The sequence below is a fragment of the Pyxicephalus adspersus genome, chromosome 3, assembly GCF_032062135.1.
Source record: "Pyxicephalus adspersus chromosome 3, UCB_Pads_2.0, whole genome shotgun sequence".
Classification (NCBI taxonomy): domain Eukaryota; kingdom Metazoa; phylum Chordata; class Amphibia; order Anura; family Pyxicephalidae; genus Pyxicephalus; species Pyxicephalus adspersus.
The window spans coordinates 33,204,893-33,230,533 of NC_092860.1; the positions used below are offsets into that span (position 1 = coordinate 33,204,893).

The 25,641-nt window shown below is 35.7% G+C and overlaps 1 protein-coding gene across 2 annotated transcripts in view; it reads left to right on the top strand.

The window, feature by feature from the left end:
- The window catches only part of TRPM3 (transient receptor potential cation channel subfamily M member 3), a 217,943-nt gene that overhangs the window by 82,002 nt on the left and 110,300 nt on the right, over nucleotides 1–25,641 (top strand). For both annotated transcript variants that reach the window (XM_072404162.1, XM_072404163.1), the window contains exons 2-4: nucleotides 22,136–22,215; nucleotides 23,753–23,957; nucleotides 25,377–25,590. In XM_072404162.1, the coding sequence (XP_072260263.1) occupies nucleotides 22,136–22,215; nucleotides 23,753–23,957; nucleotides 25,377–25,590 (499 nt within the window). The remainder of the gene's footprint in view (nucleotides 1–22,135; nucleotides 22,216–23,752; nucleotides 23,958–25,376; nucleotides 25,591–25,641) is intronic.

The window sequence follows — 25,641 nt, forward strand, 5'->3', positions numbered from 1 at the left end:
GGACCGCGATAAACCGCGATCGCTGGCTGCGCGTACTTTCGCGCTTCCAGCGAGTGCGGATTTTATTGATGAATCAGGGGCAATGACTTTTATAAAGTTTTCTCGCCAATAAGTAGTGATGGACCCCATATTCATGCTTGTTTAAAAGCCCTTTCTCTTTCTGTAAGCCTGCTGAAAATGGTTTTGGGGTGATAAGAACTATGCCTAACATAACCTATAGATCAATTAGGAAACATTCAATGATTTGGGGCAAACTGCCTAAACCCTAACAGTCTGCAAGAGAATAAAACTCCTCAAAGTTTAAATGTGAGGTTAAATGAAAAAAAACAAGATACAAAAAAAATAATGTAAGTTCCATTAAAAGAAAAATACAAGATTGGGCATAGCAAAAAAGAGGCAATTACAGCTGTTGACATAGACAGAATAGAAGCCCTAAAAACGACTGCTGGGTCTGTAAAATATGTAAACACATTTTACAAGGATGTACAAAAAATGATATCTCACCACACTGGAATTCATACACATAAATCTGTAGCATTATTTAGCCTGTTAGACCAACCATCAAACTCCAACATACCAAATAAAGGCTGCTGGGAACATTAGTTTTTTTATTTAGGGGACTATACCATGCCACAACACCTTTATAGACCATTGGCAAATGTTCCCACCTGCAAACTTCTGCATATGTTTCTGCAAAATATACCTTACCTGAAATGGGCATCCCCATCCTCACCTGGCCTTCTTCCAGGTTTCCAATCATCTGCATCTAATTGACTAGGCTAGAATAACAGATATTCATATTTGTGCAGAAAAACAGGACTTTGTAGGCATAAAATAAAATAAACAATAATTATTAATACAATAACAATACAATACAATTAATAAAAATTAATAATAAATCATTTTAAAACCACAATACAAGTTTGTAGAATTTCTTATACAACATAAACAATGTCACAAGATATTTTCATCACAAATTATTTTTGAAGATGCTGAACAAGGATCTCTTTCTAACATGTGGTCTCTTAGTTGTACTATTCTACATCGACGCGTTTCGCGACTATGAAGTCGCTTCTTCAGGATGAATAGAATAACGGATACACATTGTCACCAAGACAGAAAGTAATGGAAAGTCTAACATTTGTCACCACAAGAGTTTAGAGGAAATATTGTATTGGAGCCACCTCTTCCATTGAAAACTATCCAAAGAGGAATGTTCCCTTACTTTGTACAGATTTGCTTTCACATTCTGTTGTGTCTTTAGAACAGCAAGTAACTGATAATGAGACAATGGCCCTGATTTATTAAAACTCTGAAGAGCTGGAGAGAATACACTTTTATCAGTGAACCTGGGTGATCCTGCAAGCCTGGAATAGATTTCTTCTAAGTCATTTGCTATTTGCTAGCAAATGTTTTGAATCCTGGATCAGATCCATTACAGGGTTTCTGGATCACCCAGCTTCACTGATAAAAGTATATCTTCTCCAGTCTTTGAGAGCTTTATTAAATCAGGTCCAATGTCGTACTTCATCCAAAAAAGTAAATTGTATATATACCTAAAATAACAAATGACTTTTAGGAAATCCATTCCAGATTTGCTGGATCACATAGCCTCACTAATGAAAGTGTATCTTCTCCAGTCTTGGAGAGCTTTAATAAATCAGCCCACGGTGTCAATATTGCATATTTAAGGCAGAACATGAAGGTCAATACCCTGATTATTAAAAATATTACCCTATAATTGATTCTAGTTTAGAGAATAATACATTAAAGCTCAGTTTTCATCCTTGAGCTTAGAGGTGATAAATGTATTTATTTGCTGGAACACATGGGAACCTATCTGTATAAAAGAGAATATAATTAAAAATAAATTTCCCTTGATGAGTTTTATACAGATGCACAATGGTAACCAAGGACTAGATTGCATAATTTCCTAATACTTTCACACAATTTATTGAAAGTGAAATGTCGGATGTATGATGCATGTCTGAAAATATATCACCTAGGAATGATAATAAGGGTAAAATGATTTGCATCAATACTGATGTGCATATTCCTAGTTGGTATTCTAGAAAAAGCTATTCCTGGAAAATCTTTCCACATTAACTTGCAGCGCACATTGGATGGAATATCCAAAAGCTTGGAGGTTTTTACATGCCAATAAAAGTCTGAAGTCTGAGTGTCTTAGCCTAACCCATGGGATAACTGTACATCAGCTGGATATTTGTATATGTAATTTGGATGGAATTAATAAAAGCAATATATTTCTATTTCTTAAACCAGTTTATCAGTGTGACCCTAAAGATCTATAGTTATTGTATATTCTATAATACTTGATTGGTAAGCATATAGATCCAAATTGATATACACATTAGTTATACACATTTTTAGTATATTTGTGTTTTACAATATTTACATGATTGCCATTATAAAGTCTATTTAACCCAAATCATGGTACCACATATCATTGACACTGGTAAACGTTACCTACCTTGCATTTGTAATCTTTCCTCTTTAATCATTCCTAATGTTGTTACCACTATTATTATTTTTTAGTATTTTACTGTAGTATGCCAATGGTTACTAAACTTGTGTGATTTTCACAAAGTTCATACAGTATTTATTCCTTGGTTATCTCTGTATTTGAGGTCAAAGACATGTCTGTGAATCTTCTCATGTATTCAGGTCATTGTACAGTATATCAAGTAGTAATCGCATTCAACTGGACTTGTTCTTGTAATGTTTAAGATATTCCACAGCTTTCCGAGTCACTTTATCATTTCTACCATTGTAGGAAATACTCCAGCATTTATATTCACACAGCACAAGCGCCTTAATCCAACCACCATTTAATGTAACATGGCAGATGTTGATTGTCCAAGACCAGGAGGTTTGAATATTGTTGAGCCGTCCTGTTCTAGTTATATTCCCATACTTGGTGTCAGGAAGTCTGCCTGGACAATCAACACCTGCCATGCCAAATTACATGCTGGTTGGATTTAGGTGTATGTGCTGTCAGAATATAAATACTGCTATAAATGTAAGGAAAGATCAGGCAGCAAAAGCTAAAACACATTCTTAGCATTGCAAAAACAAAGGTGTGTTGATAGGCAAATGCACCCAATTTTCAGGTGTATTTAACTTACTTTTCAAATCAGACTTTTCAGATTAGTCGTTTCTAACTCAAAGTAGTAAAAAAAAAATTAAGACAAAAATGTTGATATAGTAGACACTAGTATAGTAATTACAGATTTATTGTATTTGATTTAAAGAATTCTAACTATACTATTCAGGCCATAAAGCAATTTTTAAAGCTTGCTGCAGGCTCTCTCACTTTGTATTGACGCAGGCTGTTAATTTATTACAGTTTTTTTATTCATAATGTTTAAATGCTGTGATCTTGGACAGCAGAAATCAAAAAAGCCAAAATATTGCTTTGGAACTCTGCCTAGGGCACCAAATCTGGATCTGATCCTAGAGAACATAATCCATTTACACTTCCTGAAGCAGCATATTAACAGCAAGACAGCAACTTTGTGCTTTAATTGACCCACAGACGCCTGTTCTTCAAAGGATTGCCATCTGTTTCCTCTTCTAATTTTCTATTTTGTCTATCACCACTTTTTCTGTTTGTTTCCTGTGGTCCCTGTAATGTATTTCTGATAGCTGTGTGTCCATCCATCTATCTTTCTAAGCACATATCTATTATTATCTATAATATCTATTAATTAGTACTATGTAGTATTTTTCTCAATGCTCATTAACATTGTATAAATGTATAACAAACAGTAGTTTTTGCCCTACAAAAACAATATATATATATAAAATCTGTATTTTATAATCGGTATGTAACATGTAATCTGCATTAGAACATGTGCCTAGTCAAGGTCAGATTGAAATCTTAGAAGCCTGTAGAAGCACAAAATATTTGGCTCTTTAAGCCCCTAGTGCTCCTGACATTTTCCAGGAGGAAGGTGGGGTGTGTGTGCAAGGTTTGGGGTATGGCCAAAATGAAGTGGGACTTTCTTTTGTCCCTGGCAGCACAGAATTGTTCCTTTTTCAACATTTAAATGTCTTATCCTTTCTCTCTCCTTTATCAGGGGCCGATAACATAGCTTTCCTGTTATATCTTCCTCTGCTTGTCATTAGCTGCTCAATCCTGTGGCAGGGGAGAAGAAGAATCACTGCAGCTACAAAATTTCCTTATTCACTCTGTGTATTCTGTGCAAAGAAGTGAAAGGGCATAAAAGGATGACAAAGAGAATACTCAGCCACCTGGAGACATAATCATACCTAAAATCTGGAGTCTGTGCCAGTCCTGGCTATGGCTCACACTAGGGTTCACAAGCTTTACGTTTAAATTTAAGCCAAAATAGTTTGCCAACGCTAGGTAATTGCCAAGAAGGAAGGACTAGAAAACAGTGTAGTGGTGGTTTGGCAGACACAAAAACAGCTTCAAAACTTAATCCAAATGCCTAGGGTGGTTTTCCAGCTTTCCCATTGACTATTATTTTAACCTGACCACCATTTGTTCACCTAAAAAACTCAACAAACTTTGTTTCCTAAACACGCTGCTAGCCAAACGCTGCCCATGGTGACAAGTCTGAATTATCCCATGAAAATGAATTGGGATTTTAGACACTGTTGGCTGGCAGCATTGGCCTAAAAAAGGCAGTTTTCAACCTGATGGCTATTATTTTCACAAATACAGCTGTTTTTTTAGATGTTTAAATCATAGATTTATATTAATAACTGCAAGACATCAATGAAACTTATTTTAATGACCTATATGCAGCTACCTAATTATATTTCCTGCTTGCAGCCTAAAGAGACATTATTGTGTGTCATGTCCCTGGACTTTGTAAGCTTTCTGCTTCTCCCATGAGATTATACTAGGAATATTTGTTCCACTTGAGGGAGCTGAAGACCAATTTCTCCTAAAGCAATACATAACTTGTAAAATGCTGTTACTGAAACATTATGCCCATTGACTAAACAAAAAGGAAAAAATCCCAATGCTTCTTAACATAACAAAACCTATTGTATTGAGCAGACAGATATCTCCTTATTTCGGTTGGAATGTGTTATGTAATTCTTTCCTTGTAAAAACCAAGATTATTTTGTACTGTTGCACTCTGAATAGATGCAGTCCTAACATTACGGAGGATTTAGAATAGCAACAAATATGAGTTTTTTTACGCACTTCTATTATTTAACCCTACAATGTTCTATAATAGTCCACTTTGAATAATGAGTTAGAACAATCACTGTGGAGGTTATGTTATTTTTTTACATCTCTACAGTTTTTCTCTGTGCAAAAAAAATATCTATTCCCACTTTCTTTGATTCCCTTAATGCAAAGGGATTATTGATTTTGGTATGCAGAGCATATTGTCTGGAAATTTTCTGTCTGCATGCATTTCCAAATATTTGGTAGGGGGTAAGTATCTAACTGTAGATATCTGTAGGGTAATACTTTGTTCTGTATGCACAAAGTTTTCTGGTGACTTAATCTGGGCCCTTATAGGCTAGCGGAAAGAGGAATGTACTGCAAAACGAGCATTTTGGTTTACAGTAGTCACTTTGGTAAAATGTAAATCTGGCTGCTATGTCAAACTGTACTAAACAATTACTGTTATAAACTGTTTTTCCTTTTCCTATTAAAAAGACACCATATGTGATACTGATATACTGTATTTCTGTAAAAAGTTTGAAAAAAAGTGCAGAAACTTTAAAATTCTACATCTCACGTGGACACAAGATTCAGTCTACTGTAATGTAGTTGTGGAGGATCGGAATACGAAAAAATGCATTTCTTACTAGATTTGATTGCACTCTTTTTTAGAATTGAAGAAGACTGAAATAAAATGTGAATATCTAAGCGTTTCATAATTATTTTGTTTTCTCAGTGGACAAGCTCCTTAGAAATTATACATCAAAGGCACACATTTGAGGCTAATATAGGAATAGGCAATTAATATGCTCTCTTTTTGGCAGTTGCTCAAGCTTGTGCCAAAGGTAATTAAACAATGGTTCAAATGGCAGACTATAGAGCTTTGAAGATATCTGTGGGAAATGGGCTGCATAGCTGTTCTTTACTGCTGTAATGTATTAGAAGTGACATTGCTAAACAAGCTCATCTTTCTAGTCCAGTAGACCAATTTAGGCACTCACATTTATCATCCCATGTGTGCACAATGGATAACACTACTGTATTTCTCCATCCACAATGACTCCAGAGATATCCTATCTGTATTTAAAATATATGTAATACGCTTATAGACATGATCGGGGAATCAGACACACAAATTATTACACAATAGACAAGTGGACACATCACAAATCTAAACACTACAGTGAAGCAAATGAACTAATTATTGGTAGTTGTGTGGTCTCCTGCAAGCCAGAAACAGTTATAGGACAGGAGTTACAAAACCTTGTGTGACTCTAAATAGATTGATATCAGTTTCTCTAATGCAGTGATGTTCCTTTCCCTGTGTCTTCCAGGTTGGAATACATGAGGGCTAAGTTGACAGTCTTGCAAAAGGTCTAAATACTACTAAACCACTTATAACTTTAATACCTAATCTGTAATATACTTGCCTTCCTGCTAAAATGGTGATCTTTTTCTGGGTACCAGAACACAATATTTGCAGACACAAGCATTAGGGATGTTCACTTGACATTTTTAGATTTTTTTTAAGTTAAAAAGTAGGGTTTAGGTTGTTTTAAGGATTTTAGTTGTTACTGACACACATGAATTGTTGTTGCTCTTTGTTTGCTGAATATCTCTGCACACTCTTGTGATTAACCTTTCTGGTGGCCTGACAAATGGGTATTTTTAAATGTAAAACAGTACTCAATTTTTTAAATTTTCCGCCTGGTCCCACCTACCAGCCCCAAGGGAAGCAGATGCCAAGCATCGCTGAAGGACACCGCGGGCACTGCTGGAGGACGCCGCTGGAACCTGGGAACCAGGTAGGACTTTAAAGATCCCTGGCAATTTCACCTTCGAGTGTGCCTCCGGGTTACCACTTTTGGCACTGAAAATAAACCTATGCCAAACTCTGGAATACCGCCAGGCAGGTTAACGTAGTTTACTCCCTAACACCGCAAATTTAGTTCTTCATTTCCCTCAATGATGATTAAAAGTAAGGCATACTTCCTATCACCCCTAAAATAAGTGTCACGTCTAAAGGGAAAGGCAGGGCATCTGCACATGGATATACAAGGGGTAGGGGGTGTGTAAGTGCCACAATTCAAAATGGTTGTCAGGATGCACCCTTCCAAAACAAAAAATGTTTGCCCGATCTTTTTCACTGTGGCTGTGTACAGCTATGTGATATGAATAAGCCAGCTATGTGATATGAATTAGCTAATTCTCTGCAGCTAATGCACCCTTCTCATTCACCTTTTTTGCAATCACAACTTTAGCCCCCCAATTTAGCCCCCTCAAAATATCAATGGTAAGTTGTCAGAATTGTTTTCCTACACCATCATTGTGCAGTCATCCCTGATATCTGATATTGAGAAGGAGAGCACAGAGCCCAAAGAGAGAGATAAGATTTCTGACCTACAAGTAATGCAAGTAAAGAACTGACGTGTTTTGGTGTACTGTATTCTAATTATTTTTTTTTAACCTGAGCAGAATAATAGAAAGGAAAAGTTCACACAATATACCACTTACTAATATACCAATAAACTGTGATTCTACTGACCTGCTTGAACAAGGAGAACAACTTTAGCTTTATTTCCTAGCTTTTAGTTGTGTTTATGGATGCTGTTTGAATAAACCTAAAGCAGTCTAATAATAAAGCAGTGCATCTGACATTCACTAAAGCATTCTCTGGTGGGGAATTGTCCAGCCCCATGTGTTTCAATAGCAAGAATTGATTCTCCAACAGGGAATGTTTCAGTGAATGTCAGATTCATTGCTTTGCAAATGGACCCCTAAAAAGTAAGTTTGTCTAAGTTTGTCGGTCCCTACCAAGCACTACTTTGTCTGACGAAAAAAAAACAAGTATGCCTCATCGAACAGGCCAATGGTTTATGCTTCAGGCAGTTGTTCTGTTTAAAGTTTCTGCAATGTCTGCAGAATCATTGGCACATCTCTGCCTGTGCCAATGATAATGATAACCAATTTTCTAGAGGAATAAAAACATTACATAACCTGTTAAAGACATGTGCTTTTCTTTACCATACAGCGGACCTTAAAGTGGACTTTATATATAAAGTAAAAATTTACTTTTTACTTTTTTTATAATTAACTTTTATATAAAGTAAAAAGTGTATTTTTTTAAAATAATTTCTTTTAAGTGCAAGACAGAATGGGAGAGCAGAGCCTCCTGGCATATCTACGTCACGCATCCCAGGAGGCTCTTGGCTGCTCCTTTTGCGCATGCCCAATTCTCGGAGTGAAAAAGGCAGAAGAAGGATACCAGGAGGACGTGGGACCCAAATCGAAGAAACCTCCTGATGGATCGACAGATCTGTGGGATTAAAGGTAAGTGTGTTTTTATTTATTTTAACTTTAGTCCAAAACCAGTTGTCTCTGGCTACAAATCAGAATGTCGGTAGGTTTTTAAAGCTTTGAACATCCCTGGTTACAAAATTGATATGATATCACTTCTTCTCACTTAAGTGTTACTTACATAGGGAAAAGTTGAAACTTAGGTTGTTTAGCCCAGGGACACAGCCAACACAACTAGGTACCAGGTCCGTTGGTCCAGTAAACAAAAAAAAAGATAGCATCACATATGGTTGTACAGTAGTACCTCAGCCAACAAGTGGCCATACTAACGATTTTTTCAGTTAACATTTTTTTTTAACTTTTTACGGGACTTGGCTAACGAATATAAAAACAAAAAGCAGGAAGTAAGACGCCCAATAACATACTGCATGACGAAAGTACAGTTCTCCTGTATAGATGTGCCTCCTTCAGTTTCATCCACCTTACACTCCCCTGCTGCCAGCACCAGCTCTGCCAAGGCATCACCTCCTCAGCTCACTTCCTGGTCTAGGTCATGTGACTCCCAGTCAGCTGCTCCGCTACCTTAGAGGACTAGAGTGTTTCACAGACATGCTCCCCCTGCTGGTGGAGGCGCGAACACCACCAACCTCTCATCTCCAGGACCCCCTCTGGTGGTAGGATACGATGAAGCAGGTCACATGGCTTCCGTCCGTCACATGATCTGCCCTTAAAAAGAAGTGAGTGGCAACAGAGTTGCCTGAACAAGGAGTTCCTTTGGCTCTGCTTCTAGGTTCTTGTTGGTTGCTTCTCTCCTAATTCTTTGTGTATCGACCTCGGCTTGACTTTGACTACTCCTGATCGCTGCCTGCCCTGACTTCTGGCTTGCCTGACTACTCTTTGTCCCTCGTTCTGGTACCACATCTTGTTTCTGCCTGTCAGCAGTCACCTGCCTCTGCGTGCATGGGGGACGCAACCTGGCAGTTGCCCGCAGAAAAACACCCTCACCTATAGAGGCTCTGGTGAAGACTAGGCAGCTGCTTAGACTCTGCGCCCTGTGCACGTCTCTGGCAACTGAACTGGCGACACAGAGGGTCCACCGTCCTGCCTTGCAGCACCGTGACACTCTTCTCATACCAGTGTCTGTACAGTGCACATTCCATGTGGCTGTGATTTTGAGAGGTAGGTTTGATTTATAGCATTTATTCTTTACGTACAAACAGGACTTCCCTGCTGCTTGTGTGCAGGATAGAGGCTTGATGGGGGGAGGGGGCGGTTTGCATGACTTGCAGAAGAAATCTTTTGCTACTCACAGCTGAGGTTGTGGGTGATTTTAAGGACTGAACTCTTCTGCAAGCTCTTGTAACTCTTTAATGACTAAGACAAACACTGCAGTTGTTTGTTTTTGCATATCAAAGCACATTTTGCTCCAGCAGTTAATGAATAAGTTAATTAATGTAGGTAAAAAAACTTATCTTTAAGTTGTGGGCAGCATCCAGAACAAATTAAATGATTTTCTACAGAAACCTATGGGAAATCATGTTTCGGCTAACAAAGATCTAACAAACAATTTATCTTTGTTAGAGGTATCACTGCATATATGTATGTATGTATATATAAAACTTTGCAACAACTCCAATATAAAACAGAGCAAAGAAAGGCACATATTTTGTTAGGCATAATATAAAACATAATAGAACCATTGTTTCATTATTGTAGAACAGGAAGCATTTATTTGCACATTTACATTGTAGCTGAATAATAATGTAACACACAGGGATTAGATGCACCATTTAGTAACAGTTATATATTCAGAAAAGGTTATTTTTGTTGCTCTCAAAGCTTAATGCCTTAAGGATACATAAACACAGTGCTTTTAAATCAGCACTTTCCTTTTCCATAATGTTCTTGACACATAAGCAGACAAAAAGGGTGTTTCAAGTGTTGTGGACTAATGACCTATGAAATTTTAATATGTCATACCAGTTTTCAACAACTTAGAATGTAGGTCATGTATGCTTGCTGGAGCACTATGAATTACTTACTGTGCCTCTGCCCTAGAGCCTCCTTTAAGCTGCATGGAATCATAGGTAAACCACTGCACAGTGAATCTTTTTAATTGTACTGTTCAGAGAAATGTTAACATAAAATAATAAAACAACCTTGCAACGTATAGAACTGAATTTACAAATTTGTATTTACAGGTGAAGTAGAACCAAATCAACAGCTGCAAGGGTTCCATGCTCTCCCTTGCTGCTCCATTCATACCTACTGTTGTCTACCTCTCCAATTCTTTTAAGCATCTTTAGTCTTGCCCAGTGGGTGGCCACTGATGATGTAACTCTAAACCTTGGATATTATAGAGCTACACCAAGTAGAGAGTAGAAAGTCTATAAAAATAGGAACTAGCAGTGATTTTGAAATAATTTATTTGATAGATTTGGTACTTGCACATATGGTAAATATTGGCTTGATTCACTATTGGAGGGCAGTATAGTCACTTAGCAAATGCTATTGGCACTGTTCAAGGGCCAATTAAGGTAGCTTTGTGAATGTGCTTCAGCTTTGCTAACTTCAGCCATCTAGACGTGCAAAAATAATCATCTTTTTTTACATTTCTTGCAATATGATTGGGTATTTTTTAAATGAACTTTATCCACATTTGCTAATGAATTATCCCTTGCAGAGTGGACAGCCAAAATACTATTAGATACCATTACCAGGCAAGCTGATAGTAACGAAATGCAACCAGGATCACACGCATAAGTGTCTCTTCTATTTAGAAAAGACAATAGGCACTACAAACTAAATAAATAGCAGACATTTATGTATAAATGAACAATATGCTGTTAAAGCATTCTTTTCCAAGTTTTATCAGGTGCTATTACATTCATTTTCTACATTAAGCTAGTAAAAAGGTGAGCTATGTGAGCAAACCCTTCTTAAGCCCAAGCCTAACATGTTAAAACCTATATGAATTCATTTCATTGAACGTCAGCTAATGAAGCTTTGAGGCTTCAATTATCCACAGCTTAATAAAAGCCCTAATCTGTATTAAATGAAATCCTTCAATAAATCACATGGAAACAATGTGTAAGTAATAATCAACAAGACTTGTTACAAGAGCCTGCTGTGGCAACAGTAATGGAATGTACTGTGTAATCAGATTCCACCAGGTTTAAGAAACACAGCCTGTTACCTAACAAATGCTACACTACACAATTGGCAAACTTTCCTGTAGACAGAACTCTTAACCGAGGTCATTTTTTAACTCTAAAAGGTCACAAGCTAACAAATATTTTTTAAACTTTACTCGTTTAGGGAGTAAGCAAAAACCATTTGGGTTGGATGGATAATATGTTATATATACAATATACTACACAAATGTGACAAGCCAAGTCTGGCATCATACTTGACCATTTTGACTGCCCTCCGCAGTTAAATCCAAATTCTTTTTTTTTACTTTGTATATTGTATCTTACTTAACAAGTAAGTCTAAATAGTAAAATAATTACAAACATTTAGAATAAGTAACATACCTATGTCTGACATCATAAATAAGTTCATTTTTGGGACATATCTTTGTTGTATGAATAATTTTGCAGGTTTAGCTTTGCAAAGTTGAACTCCAACCACAAGACTTCTGGAACAATGTCTTTTTCACAGACGAGACCAAAGTGGAGATGATTGGCCTTAATGCACAACATCATTTTTTGCAAAAACCAAACAAAGCATATTTGCACAAACACATCATACTACTTGGCAAGTACAGAGGTGGAGACAAGATGAGTTAGGCTTGTTTTGCAGCCACTGGACCTGGGTACCCTGCAGTCATTGGCTCTGATTTATTAAAGTTATCCAAGCCTGGAGAGAATTCACTTTCATCAGTGCAGCTGGGTAATCCAGCAAACCTGGAATGGATTTCCTAAAGGTCATTAGCTTTTTGTTAGCAAATGTTTTCAATCCTGAACCAGATTCATTCCAGGTTTGCTGGATCACTCAGCTTCACTGATAAAATTGTATTCTCTCCAGCCTTGGAGAACTTTAATACATCAGGGCCATTGAGTTGACCATGAACTTCTCTGTATGCCAAAATATTCTAGTGTCATAGGCCATATATGTGTCAACATTGGGTCAGAACTGAAAAGCTTAAAAAAGAATCAAAGTGTTGGAATGACCCAGTAATAATTACTTTTCAGGGAAATTATACTATTCATATGTGGCCTTTGCAGCAACTGTCCAGCTTCTGTTGCACATGCACTCACTCACTCCATTCATCCCTATAGCCGGGTACAACTTCCTCTCCACTATGTTAAAACAGAGCAAGGCTGTACTCTTCTAAAGCAATTTTCAAACCACCACAGCAAATGTAGAACCCCTGCTGCTTCCGAAACCTTAGGTGCCATAGGTAGTCATGGTTTGTAACCTATTGAGTTCTTTGTTCAAAGCTTTTGTGAATGTGTGCTTTGCTCAGACAGTATAATATGGCATGTTCACTTTAATGCAGCCCTCTACAGACATATCCTTTCATGTCTGCCTACTGCTGGGTTTGGACACTCGGAGCATAGAGATACCTCTGCAGAGCTATGGACTCCCAGCATGAAAGCAATATTGTCCCAGTATGTCAGAGAAACTAGAGAAAAGTAAGTATTTGCTGCTGATAAAGGGGGTAAAACAAGCTTATTGCTTTGCCCTAAATGACCAAGCAAAAGGTTTGCCTAAAGGAAAATATTTGTTGATTGTTGGATCTTTCCACGCACAGTTCCTTTGTCCTGAGGTCATGGTGGGTCTTGGGCAATGCAATTTTTTATACTATGATTAAACAGCTCACTATTTTAAAAACCTGTCAGGAGGCAGTGTCCTGTAATTTGCAATAGCCCCAGTTTTAGGACCTTGTGTATCATAATTTTTTTTTTGTGGTTACTAACTTTCCTGCACACAATACCTTTCCAAAAAGCTATTTGAAAAAAGTTTAGTATGCGTTTGTTATAATTTAACCCATCTCTAATATGAACTATAGGGGTTTGCTTTTGCCTATTATGCTCATTTGCTGACTTCTCCATATTTCCACTCACCCTTTTTTTTACATAAAATTAATTCAAAATATGAGCTGCTTTTTCTTTAGAGATTTTATTATTTTAATGCAGATAAAGTGATGCTTCTTTTCTTTAAAGATTTCCCGGATGTGCACATCTCTATCATTAAACATCTAGCTTATTAGTAAAAATTTGTATGGAAGATTCCCTGTCAGCCTTTGATTTATGTTTTGTACTTTTCATTATAGTTTCCCTACTATCACTCAGTAAATCCCACCTAAACATTCACCTTCAGCCATGTTCCAAAGATTCTTGCCGAATTGCCATGCCTGGATTGCACAATAATATCAGAATGAAGGTCTAGCTGCACTGTGAGCCCACCGCACTCCATTCATTGCTATGGCTTGTGCTGCACTCATGGCAATGCTCATTTCAGGGGAGAATCCATAAGGCCCAGCCATAGAGGTATTAGCAGACAGAGGCAGTAGTTTCAGGACTTTATGCTAAAAAGGTTCTGCTGCACCAGGCTAGAGTTGGAATGAAGGTAAGGATTAAGGTATGTGGTCATTTAAAGCCTGTCTTCAGCCAAAACCTTTGTTTTCCTGATGGGGATTGGAAAGCATCTGTTTTTTAAAAATGGTGTCACCATAGAAGACATTTCTAAATCACTTTCTGCTAGGAGTATGATGATGTTCATACAGATCAAATAGACAGGATATGGTCATCCTCACTTCCTTTATGTCTGATCCCCATCAGAAGGAAAATTATGAAAGCTTTCCAAAATAAGGACTTAGACAGCAGTTTAAAGTTTTGACTCATCTAGCATGCCAAAAAAAGAAGTTGCTAGTATAAGACAATTCATTCAGATCCACTGTGTCTTTCTAGGGCTTAATGTGAATGTTCCACAATACAGTATAACAACTGTCCAGTTTCTGTGTGTTCACCTTATAATCACTGCCAGTGGACAGCGGCATTGTTAGTGGTCGCAGCACTTTGCAAAACGTAAAGTACCCCAACTGGTATTCCAGTAAACACACTGGATTCATTCTTTGCAGATTAACAATACCCTTGTGTGTGCAGATTCCTCAGCTCTTTAGCACACTGTGCCTTTTGAAGAATTTGCTTTTTACTGCTAAGCTTTCAGAGGCCAGTACACCTTATCACACTTTCACATGCTTTCTTTCTGGACCAAAAAAAGCAGCTTGTCAGGGCTTGTGCCAGTTAAATCCAAGCTCCCAGGGGATTTGTTTTTTCTTTTGGCGTCAGATTAGATGTTCAAATCATGCAGTGCACTTGGGGGCTGCCATGATTGTCTGCGGAACTTTTAATGAGGCTAATCCCACAGCAGTACATTCCAAGTAGCTAATGGGCTCAGGTGCAGTGCAGAGTCTGCCATCAGTTCAGAAAGAATGAAGTGGCTTGTGCAGTGGGCGGTCGTGTTATTTGAATAATGGTCAGCAGCAAAGTAACTTGGACGACACACACTTCAGGGGACTGACAGCCTTTGGTGCTGACTGTGCTTGCAACTCAGGTAAAACATTTCTTTTTTGACAACTAACACTTGCTAACATCGTGCCCTTTGGCTACAGAATTATACTTTGAAGTAGCTTTTATACTAAATTTAGTTAAGCAACAGAATTGTAACCTAAAATATTGATAATATAATTTGTAATTATAACATACCTGTACTGAACTGAGATTTCTTTTACTATTCAGGCCACTTAAACATACTTATACATTTTACATACTCAATAGGGACAATTTACATAGCAATGTATTACTTACCTTAGTTATAACAGGAAAGTTCTGTTCACCATAAATAATAATACCCTATTTTATATATAATTCCCTATGTACTGTACAACGCTGCATAATATGTTGGCGCTATATAAGTCCTGCTTACTAATAATAATAATAATACCCAATCATGACTTACACAGGATTGGGGGATTGCAATAAACATAGTTTTCTTTAGTGTAGCAACCCCACTGCCTGATACTTACAGTTTTGACACGGTCACAGTAGTTTAGGATATGACATACAATTGATTGTGGTAGACAACTTTAAACTATTAAAATGTGTCTAAAAATTGGCATAAATATTTTCTGTATAAGAAATATTGTTTCTTGTGTAATCACATAGATTAGCATAACATTACAGGTCACTACATATGATTTATATATGTATGTAGGGGGGATATAAGATTATTTTAAATTGCAAACTTAATGTGTAGAACAACAAGTAAAACTGTTTTACGAATGTACTATGGTCAAGGAACTACTAACTATATAAAGCTACAACAAATACTATGTTGTGCGTTGGAATACTAACTACGTATACTAAATGAATTCAATTGGTAGGCCTTCGATTTATAGACCTGTTTTTAATTGTTTTGTTGTTAATTGTGGCCCACTAATAATATTTATGTAAAAAAAGATTCGTTTCTAAAGCAGGAACCTATAGCCTTTCTGTGTAAACAGTAATGCTATAAATGATGAATAAATTTGTAGAATACCAAATAGAAAATTGTAAAGAAAAAATCAGACAAACTGTATTAAATTTCTCTATTTACTGTAACCTTTATTTTTTCACTTTATTTTTTTAATTTGAATTAAATATTCATTGTTACCAGATCTTATTTTATTAGAGTAAGATATTGCATATTGTAAATTTGCACCTTCATGCTGCAGTTTAAAGGGTGATTCTAGTTTCTCTTTCATTGATAGTGGAGAGGGTCAGCCATCATTACAAGCACCCGAGCAATGCCATAGGAGACTCTGCAGGGCCTTTATTTCAATAGGTATGGATGAGCCATAGAAAGTATCTCAGATAAAGTGAAACCACTAGTATAGACTGCCTGGAGTTTATTTCAGTGCAGACTTATGGGGAAAGAATAGAGCCAGTCACACAAACAGGGAATTACATTTGTGAATGAGTAGTCTGTGCATATTTAAAGGAAGTGACATTTATTTTTTGAATTATTTAAGAAATTCAAAGCATCATTGGATGGAAGAGGAAGGCAATTTTTATAGGAAAAGCAGTTGTCCTTTTAATACTCATAACAGCACTATGTTTCCTATGTTTTTGTCTTGGAAGGACATAGATTGCTAATAGTTGATAAACACACAAATGCACATATTGGCATTTATATAGAGATCTAATATCTAATATGTAGATATTTTGATGTAGTAAGCCCCCTAAGCAAAGCTTGTAGTGTGTCATCATGTATTTTCATTATTGTTAAATGTATTTTTATTGAGTATTTTATAACTTTATTAATTTTTCAAATTCAGCAAGAGTTTCTACAACTAAGAAAGGTATTATATAGTTAATTTATAAATAGTGGCAGCACAAAAAAAAAATATTAGATGCTGATATGTATTTCTTTGCAATTCAATGTAATACCATATATCTGAGTTTACAAATTACTGGGATAATTACAAAAAATAGAGTATAAATATTACATGAATTAATTGTTCAAAAAAAATTTAATTCTAAAACTGATGCATGGTAATATTCATGTGTTAGTAGTGAAAATGAGCAAGCTTAGGATGTGAGGACTGAATTGTGATGGCTGAATGACCAGGTCAGAACATTTCCAATGAAGGACAGCTGGTAAACTGGAAACAGAGTTATGGATGGTCAATGTACATAAAAATGCATTAGGAGGAGGATATTAGTCCATCTAGTCTATGCCTCCATTGACCAGAGGCAGACCTGCACAATATTAGGCAGATAGTTTTAATATTTTGATTGATCAGTGTGCCCCTAATTTATAAAGCTGCAATCGTATGTAAGGCACGTTAACAGTAATCAGTTAGAGGCCTCCCAACCAATAGAATTCAATGATATTTTAGCATGCCCTAGGTTCTACATTAAAGTTGAATTATGGCCAAAATTTAAAAAACTGCTTTTTAAAAAATGTTGAGATATTATTATTATTATCTTGTATTTATACATAACCAACATATTATGTAGCACTTTACAAATCCCCAGGCACTAATTGTTTTTCACAGAGCTCCCAATCTAATGTCCCTTACATAGTTACATGCAATTAACACCATTCAAGGTCAAATTGGACCAGAAACCAAATGTGGGAGGAAAACTGGAGTTTATGGAGAAAACCCATTCAAACAGGGGGGAGAATATACAAACTCCAAGCAGGTGGTGTTCTGCCTGAGTAATCTGCACACAACGCATTTAGCAGGTTTTGTTTAAATTATTAAAACATTTTTACTACCTGTAACATATTCTATGATGGTGAAAATTCTGTTCATTCTTTATTAAATTCAGACACTGTCACTGTATGGACAAATCAGTTTAGGATGAACAAGCAGTTCTTAATTGACCTTAATTTAGAGATAAATAAACTATGGCAAACTTTTTTTTTTTTTTTGAAAACTGTAGAGTTTGGTGTGTTAAAGTGAAAACATAATAGATGTAAAGACAGGTTCATCAGGTACCAAAAAGTATGGAAGATGGGCAAATATAGCATAACATACTGTAGTTACATTTCAAGGAATTCTCATATTTAAAAAAAAAATATACAAAATGGCTTATGAAAAAATAAAAAAATCTTTGTTAAACATTTCTAATTAATAACATTGTTCTGCCTAGCACATAATGTTCACTTTGTATATACTGAATGTACCAGGACAAGGGATGAGATTTTAGACTAACAAGCAGATCATAGTATAGTAAATGCCATGTATAAAATAGAGTGACTTACAACAACCAATCAGTATTTGAAAATTACAGCTTTACACATTTTGTAATGTAAAGTCAAAGGCAAGTTCAGATGACCAGCTCTGAAGAAAATACTGTGCAGGAATATTTTATATTCCTGTGCAGTAATAGTATACTGATCTAAATAAAAATCTAATAAAATGTTTTTATTGTCTTCAGATCTTAGGATTTACTCAAAATATATTAGTTCATACGTAGCAGTACATAACTGAATACAGATCCAAGGGATAAGGCGTTTCTAGCTCACTAGTCCTTAGATGCTGCAGTTTTATTAGACTTTGTTTTAAGCTTTTTTTTTTCTATACCTGCTATTTCCAGCAGGTAATCCAGGCAGTAACACATTTCCTGTCTTAGGGTGGCTACACTCCCTGTATTGTGTGATGGAGAAAGAATGTAGCCACCCTTGGACAGCAGCACAGTGGTGGTGTAAGAGACAATGATGAACACTGGGTTACTAATTGGACGGCTGCCCTCGGTCCGCCCCTATACCACAACGACACAAAAAGCAACACCAATAAAGTCTTGTATTTGCATTCCTAACCCTTCAAATATTAGCAATCCAGTGTTCATCATTGAGTTCATCACGGTCTCTTTCACCACGTACTCCCCATCATCTTAGTAGCAGTATATTCAATGAAAGTAACCAAGAGTTTCTTTATCAGTTTTAAATTTGGAACTTCCATTTTGTGTAGTCTGCACATAAGTTTGAGATGGTTGATTATCAACGTTTTCCCATTTGGTCAAGCATACCTTACCCACTCTCATATTCTGCTTTTCTTTTTTTAATATTACCGATGTGCACTACCACCAACATGCAAGTATCATAAATACAAGCTATGTACAACTGGAGAGCTTTAATCTGGACATGATTTAGCCCTTTTAGCTATTGCAGCTGCTGATCCAGGTATTGATCAAAGATGTATTGATGGAAGTTCTAGCAACCAACGCTTGATGTTTTTTTATTTTTTTATTGCTCTCACACTGAACATTGCAAAAAGACTGATAGCCTGCTATAGTCAGTTACTGCAGAGATTGTTTTCAGGACAAGAAGAAGTCAAAGTCACCTAAAAGATTTAATGTCCATGGCTTAACTTATATTCACAATAATGTTCCTATTCCTAAATGTAGTTCCCAGTAACTAAAAGTGAAGCCTTAAAATGTATATTAGATTCCCTGCAATAACTGTCCCTGTACAGGAAGGTATAACTTTTGGATAGTAATATTTTGCTGATAATTCAGAAAGGAAATGTCATTCCAAAATTGGCCTAAGATATAAAATACTTTACAGTCTTTTGAAGCCTAATCACAATGCTTCACTTTCAAGGTATTTTTTTTTCTTTTTCTTTCTTTATATTCAAGGTATTTTTTTCTTTATTCTTTCTGTATAAAAGTTTATGAATATATTCCCTGGTTTAGAAATGTTGTCTTGATATTATGTGCATAATAATTGCTCAGTTTAGAATACTAGTGTGTCACCAATCAAGTTTTCTTTTTAGCAAGAGTTTTGCGATAACAAACACTTCTATACAAATGACTTTGCTGTGCCCATTTTCCATATATATATGAAAAATACATTTGTTGCTAAAAATACATATTAAAATACCACATATTAGAACACTCAATGCATGCTGCATATAATGCAGCTGATTTACTTAAAGAGTAAAGAAAGTTCACTTAGCTTACTAAATGTGGTACATTTACGATAACATACATGCATAAAGGTCATTTTATAAAACAAGATTTTTACGTGCACATAATTAGATGATTGAACTCAAAGTACAGATGTTTAATGCTATCATTTAGTGATCCACCCTGCCAGATCATTAAACTACCTACACAAAATATAGATATTGCATTCAATAGGTAGGGCACAGCAGGCCACCTCCCACTCTTCCTCCCTCCGTTTCTCTAAATAGCGTACAGCACTTCTTTGTTCTTTCTAAACCCCTAAATGGTCCCTTGTAATTGTCATTATGAGGCTTAAGGTTTGTGCAGGTACATCACTGTGTCTTCATGATGCTCCCACAGTGTGGACACAGGAACCATTAAATACATGTTTGGTTTACAAAGAAAAAAAAATCAGATCAGAGCACTGCAGCCTGGGTCCAAGCCTTAAAAAGAATTAAAAAGGAAAAACTATTACTCAGATTGGGAACTTGCTGAGAAGTAAAGGAACATTTTTCTTTTCTTCCCTGTGTACGGGTCATGTCATATATTATGAACAAATTAGGACATAGATACATTTCTAGTCATTTATGCTTTTAAAAAAAATTATTTATGACCCCAGATATGACAATCAGCTCACACCCCATTATCTGTGAATATACTACTATACTACATTCTGCGCCAGAATAAATGAAAATACAACCAATGTGCCTGAAATAAAATATAGAAAAGCTTTCTTTTTACAAATTAGAAATGTCAGAAACATTTTAGTTTGGGTTTCAATTCAACCAAGAATCTGGGAAATAAGCCTTTACACCTATAACATTCCTAAATTTCATATTATCATGCCTTTTATTGTTGTGATAAGATGGGATGAAAGTTCATTGAATAACTCGTAAAACACTTTTCTCAATAAACCAACTTTATGTAAACATAGTAAATAATGGGATATAATTTATGTTTTAAATACATAGCATACAATTAATGCTCAGATGTATGTATATAAACTTTAGTATATCAGGCCATTTGCTCTTGTTGTAGTATGTGTAGTTATCTACAGACAATACTGTTTTTTTTTCTCCTAAACATATTATTGTTATACATGCAATTAATACCTGGCAGCTTAAACTGATTAAAAGAGCTATGGTGCCTAAGGGTGTCCAAAGCATACCTACCTAAGGGTGTTACAGAAAGCATACCTGCAGCTTATACAGATCTTACACTTGGCTGTCAGCAAGGAGTCATTAACAAGTCCGGTTCCTAATTATTAATGGTACACTGAGTAGAGTTGTGAGCTAGCAAGCATTACATGCCAGGGCTGCTTTTTAATCATAGTCCAGGGTTGTATATTAAATAGTATGTTGGGGAAAACCTATAAAAAGGCATACAGCTTTAGTGTTGTAAACTAATACATTTTCAAAGAGATGTTGTTGAGTGCATACTAAGAAGAAAAATATTGATCAATCATTACCTTGTATAACATATAGGTTGTATTTTAATTACCACATTGCACTGTTTGATGTATGTTCTGGTATATACTGGTATTATTAATAGGACTGAACATTTGTTTCTTTAGGAGAAAGATCATGTCTCCCTTTATTGCCTCCGTGGATCTAGTATGCCTAGGGCAAAATAAAGGAAGATTGCAGAAAATGACTTTTGTAATGGTTTGTTGCTGAATTGTCCCTGGTTATATAGAAATATTTCTCTGTTCTATTAAAAAAACTAATTTTTTTCAGGTGCAAAATAAGCAAATGTAACCAATTCAGAAATGTTTACTTTAAAGGACCATTCATTCCAAAGATGTAACTCAATAAACTGTGTATGCTATGCAGTATCAATGTAATCAATGCATACTTGAATGTTATAGAGAAAAGTACAACACACAATGGTAGGAAGACAACACTTACCACAATCTCGAATATACTTATCTGTTTATGTATTTCTTCCTTAATGTAAGGAGAGTTAAAGTTTACTGATAGCTACATTTAAGCCATTCAGTATGTGCATATCAGTGTAATTTTAATGGTGAAGTCACAGCTTTAAAGAACAAGATCACAGGTCTATGGCAGGAATGTAATATTGTGCAGTTTTGTGTCCCTAATTGAACAAAATACATCACGAGTGAATTAAATACAATAAAGTACATACCGTACATAACTTTTTTCAGCCTATTTATTGTTACTTCATCCTAAAGTCCTCATTTGTTTTATTTCTTTAGGCCCAGAAATCATGGATCGAAAGAGCATTTCACAAGAGGGAATGTGTGCACATTATACCCAGCACCAAAGACCCCCATAGGTAAGTAATGATATATTTAATAACTGATGCCTTCTGATGCCTTCCATAGTCAGTAGGCCAATACCATGGCCTTGCCATTACATGACAGCGGAAAAAGATTCTGGCACAGCTAACATATTTCAATCTTAATTTTATTTTAGGGTTACTGTCCCACCTTTTCCAATTAAAATGTTTTCTTTTATTGTGCTTCAGTGTGAACATGAGAGGCCTATGATAGGAAACAGTTGTGATAACAGGAAAAATACCTTGTATTTGGCTAAATGCTTAGTTAATCTATATACCTGCACAAATATGTTTATTGGTTTACTTACTCAACAATTTCTGAATTTGATCAGCTAGTTTTATAGAGTACACATATTTTTCACATTGTGGTTAACCATTGCAACAGGTAACCCACATAGTTTCTAATGCAGCAATTCACTTTAAAAGATCAGCAATATTGTTGCAATTCTCAACTTATCAGACCGTAAATTAAACACACATTTGATATGATAATTAATGATTTTTGAAATTTCTGTACTAAAATTGTAATAAAGCAATCTAAAATACAATATTATAATGTTACTATTGAATTTTAATTGTGTTGCATATGAATGACAATTCAGACATAATTATTAATTCAAATTACTACACATGAGATAGTATATTGGCTTGCTGGTATGTATTCCACAGTCAGGAAAGGGGGAACTCACAAAGAGAGATGACATTCCCAGATTGTTTTCTTTAACAAGTAAAATAGAGATGGAAAGGTATAAGGGTCAACCTGACCTGGCAATTTCTGCAATAAGGACCTGCCTGATTGTTAATTTTTACATTTTTTTTGAAAATATATGTCTGATGAAACAGATCTTATTGAATACTGGTGTGACATTATCAATCCAGGACCATGACAGAAAACTTTTTTCAGACATTTTATCCAGCTTTGACCATTATATCCAAAAAGAGATATGTGAACACTGCAAAGTATTCCAAACGCTGTTGTTCCGGAGGGAAATTTCCTTAAAAATTTATAGGTGACTTTATTAATAGCTCAGCTAAAGCCAAATTACTTAGTTTTAAATAAAGCAGGGAAGCTTTAGATTCTTTATTAGAAGAGTATTGCAGTTTGTGTTCAATCAACCCCCAATATTTGTTTTGGTAATTAATCATTGCATTCTATTCAGAAAGTGATGGAAAATTTAAAATGTTACTGATTTCAAATGAGGTGAGTATGGACACCTGTTAGAAAGCAACAAGTTCTCAGGTTTTGATAGCAATAAGTCTAAAATGTAATGAAATGTTTGTAGAAATGCAGTATAAATGAGAACATTTGTCATGAAACGACATCATCTTAGAACAAGAGATTAAATAGAGTTTAATATGAGCAAACACAGAGACAAAATATTGAATCTGATATCCTGCCCACTACTGAGCATAAAGTAAATGCATTACACAGCACAGACACTGTCCTGAAAAACGTGATCATCTTTTCTTCCATCTGCAGAATGCTATGCTGTCATTGTGAAACACTTAGTGCACTGTTTTATTCCTATTGTAGGTGTTGTTGTGGGCGGCTCATAGGCCAGCATGTTGGATTGACTCCAAGCATATCAATCATTCAAAATGAGAAGAATGAAGGCAGACTGGGTCGTAATGATATTCAGTCAGAGAAGTGGTCAATCGGAAAACATACACAGCTGAGTCCCACTGATGCCTTTGGCACGATTGAATTCCAAGGAGGGGGTCACTCCAATAAGGCCATGGTACATATGTAATGTTTGTTCCTAAAAGTCTCTGCACAGTTACATCTCAATTGCACACATCCAACTCATCATTCTGCATAATGTGAATAACACTATGAATATTTTATCCTAGCTGTTTAGAAATCCAGTGATTATCAAACTAAAAGTAACATTGCCTTTTATATTCTAAACACAAAAGCTGCTTATCCGGAAATATAACATATAATAAATATATAATATCAACCACCAGCCAGTTCAAAAAAAATTCCCAGGTAGCCATAAGGTTTATCATGTAGCTAATCCTGTCACTATTAACCTTCATTTATCCTCTGCGCCTCTGCTACAAATCCAGGTTTTACAATATGATAATATGCCAATTCCTTTTTTCTCCCAGCTAGATCATTGACTGCTTGTTCATTTGTCACTGCATATAAGGATTTGGTCACCCCCATGGGGCAGATTTACTGACTCATCAGTCATCAGATATGATCAGATATATTGCTATTTTGTTACATACATGGATTAATATAAGATAAACTAGTCCAATAGGAAGTATAAGGGAAACATTCACAATTGTAATGATACTGTCTTAGTTCTCTGCTTATAAGCCTTGATTTCCATTAACAAAGTTTGATACTACACATTGGTGTTGATTTACTAACAAAATAATGGCTGTCAAATAATGTTTCACTTTGCAAAGTGAGAGGTGATAAAAAGGATGGACCTATTAATTTTGCATACCTAATCATTATTGGGTATTCAATGTGAACACATTTTTCAACATTCATTTACCAAAGTGAGAACTTTGTTAAGAGAGCTTTCAATAAATCAAACCCACTATCAACAATAATGCCTAACATGACTGGCACAGCTTTATAAAAAATGCCTGTGAGTATTTTATTCATTCACTTTGTATAAGTAGAGTGTGTTGTTGTAGCAGCTTCCAACAGAAATAAAGCATGTTGTATCAGATTTTTTATCTGGGAGCAAATCTTTTTTTTTTTTGTCTTCAAGCTGGGAACCTGGTAGGTATTTAGGCATTATATTCCCTCTTCCATTGTCTAGGCATTCATGAAAGCAGGTAAAGCAGCTACAGTTACTGTGATAAGTGTTGTTATAGTTTGAATAAATATGAATATGCTGTGTGTGCCTATCATACAGATGTGCAGTTGTCATATATTTCTTCTATTTTTTCCTTTCAATAAGTCCACCATTACCCAGGTGTAATCCTAGCAACGTAAAAAACATGCTATACTTATCTAATTCAACTTTATTTGGGTTTATTTACAACATATGGTTGAGAGAAAAAAATACAATGGAAAATTTGGTGATGAGAAAACACATTTTTTTCTATACTATTGTGTTGCACATTACAACATATTTTCTGACATGTATTTTATTACTTATTGACTTTCCTTCCTTGTTCCTACCTGTTTACAGTATGTGCGTGTTTCGTTTGACACCAAACCTGACCTGCTGCTGCATCTCATGACGAAAGAGTGGCAGCTAGAACTGCCAAAGCTTCTCATATCTGTTCACGGAGGCCTCCAAAACTTTGAGCTCCAGCCAAAACTAAAACAGGTCTTTGGGAAAGGCCTAATCAAAGCTGCTATGACAACAGGAGCTTGGATATTCACTGGTGGAGTCAATACTGGTAAAACAAATACATTACTATAAAGTATATCGTATATCTACACCCTAAAGC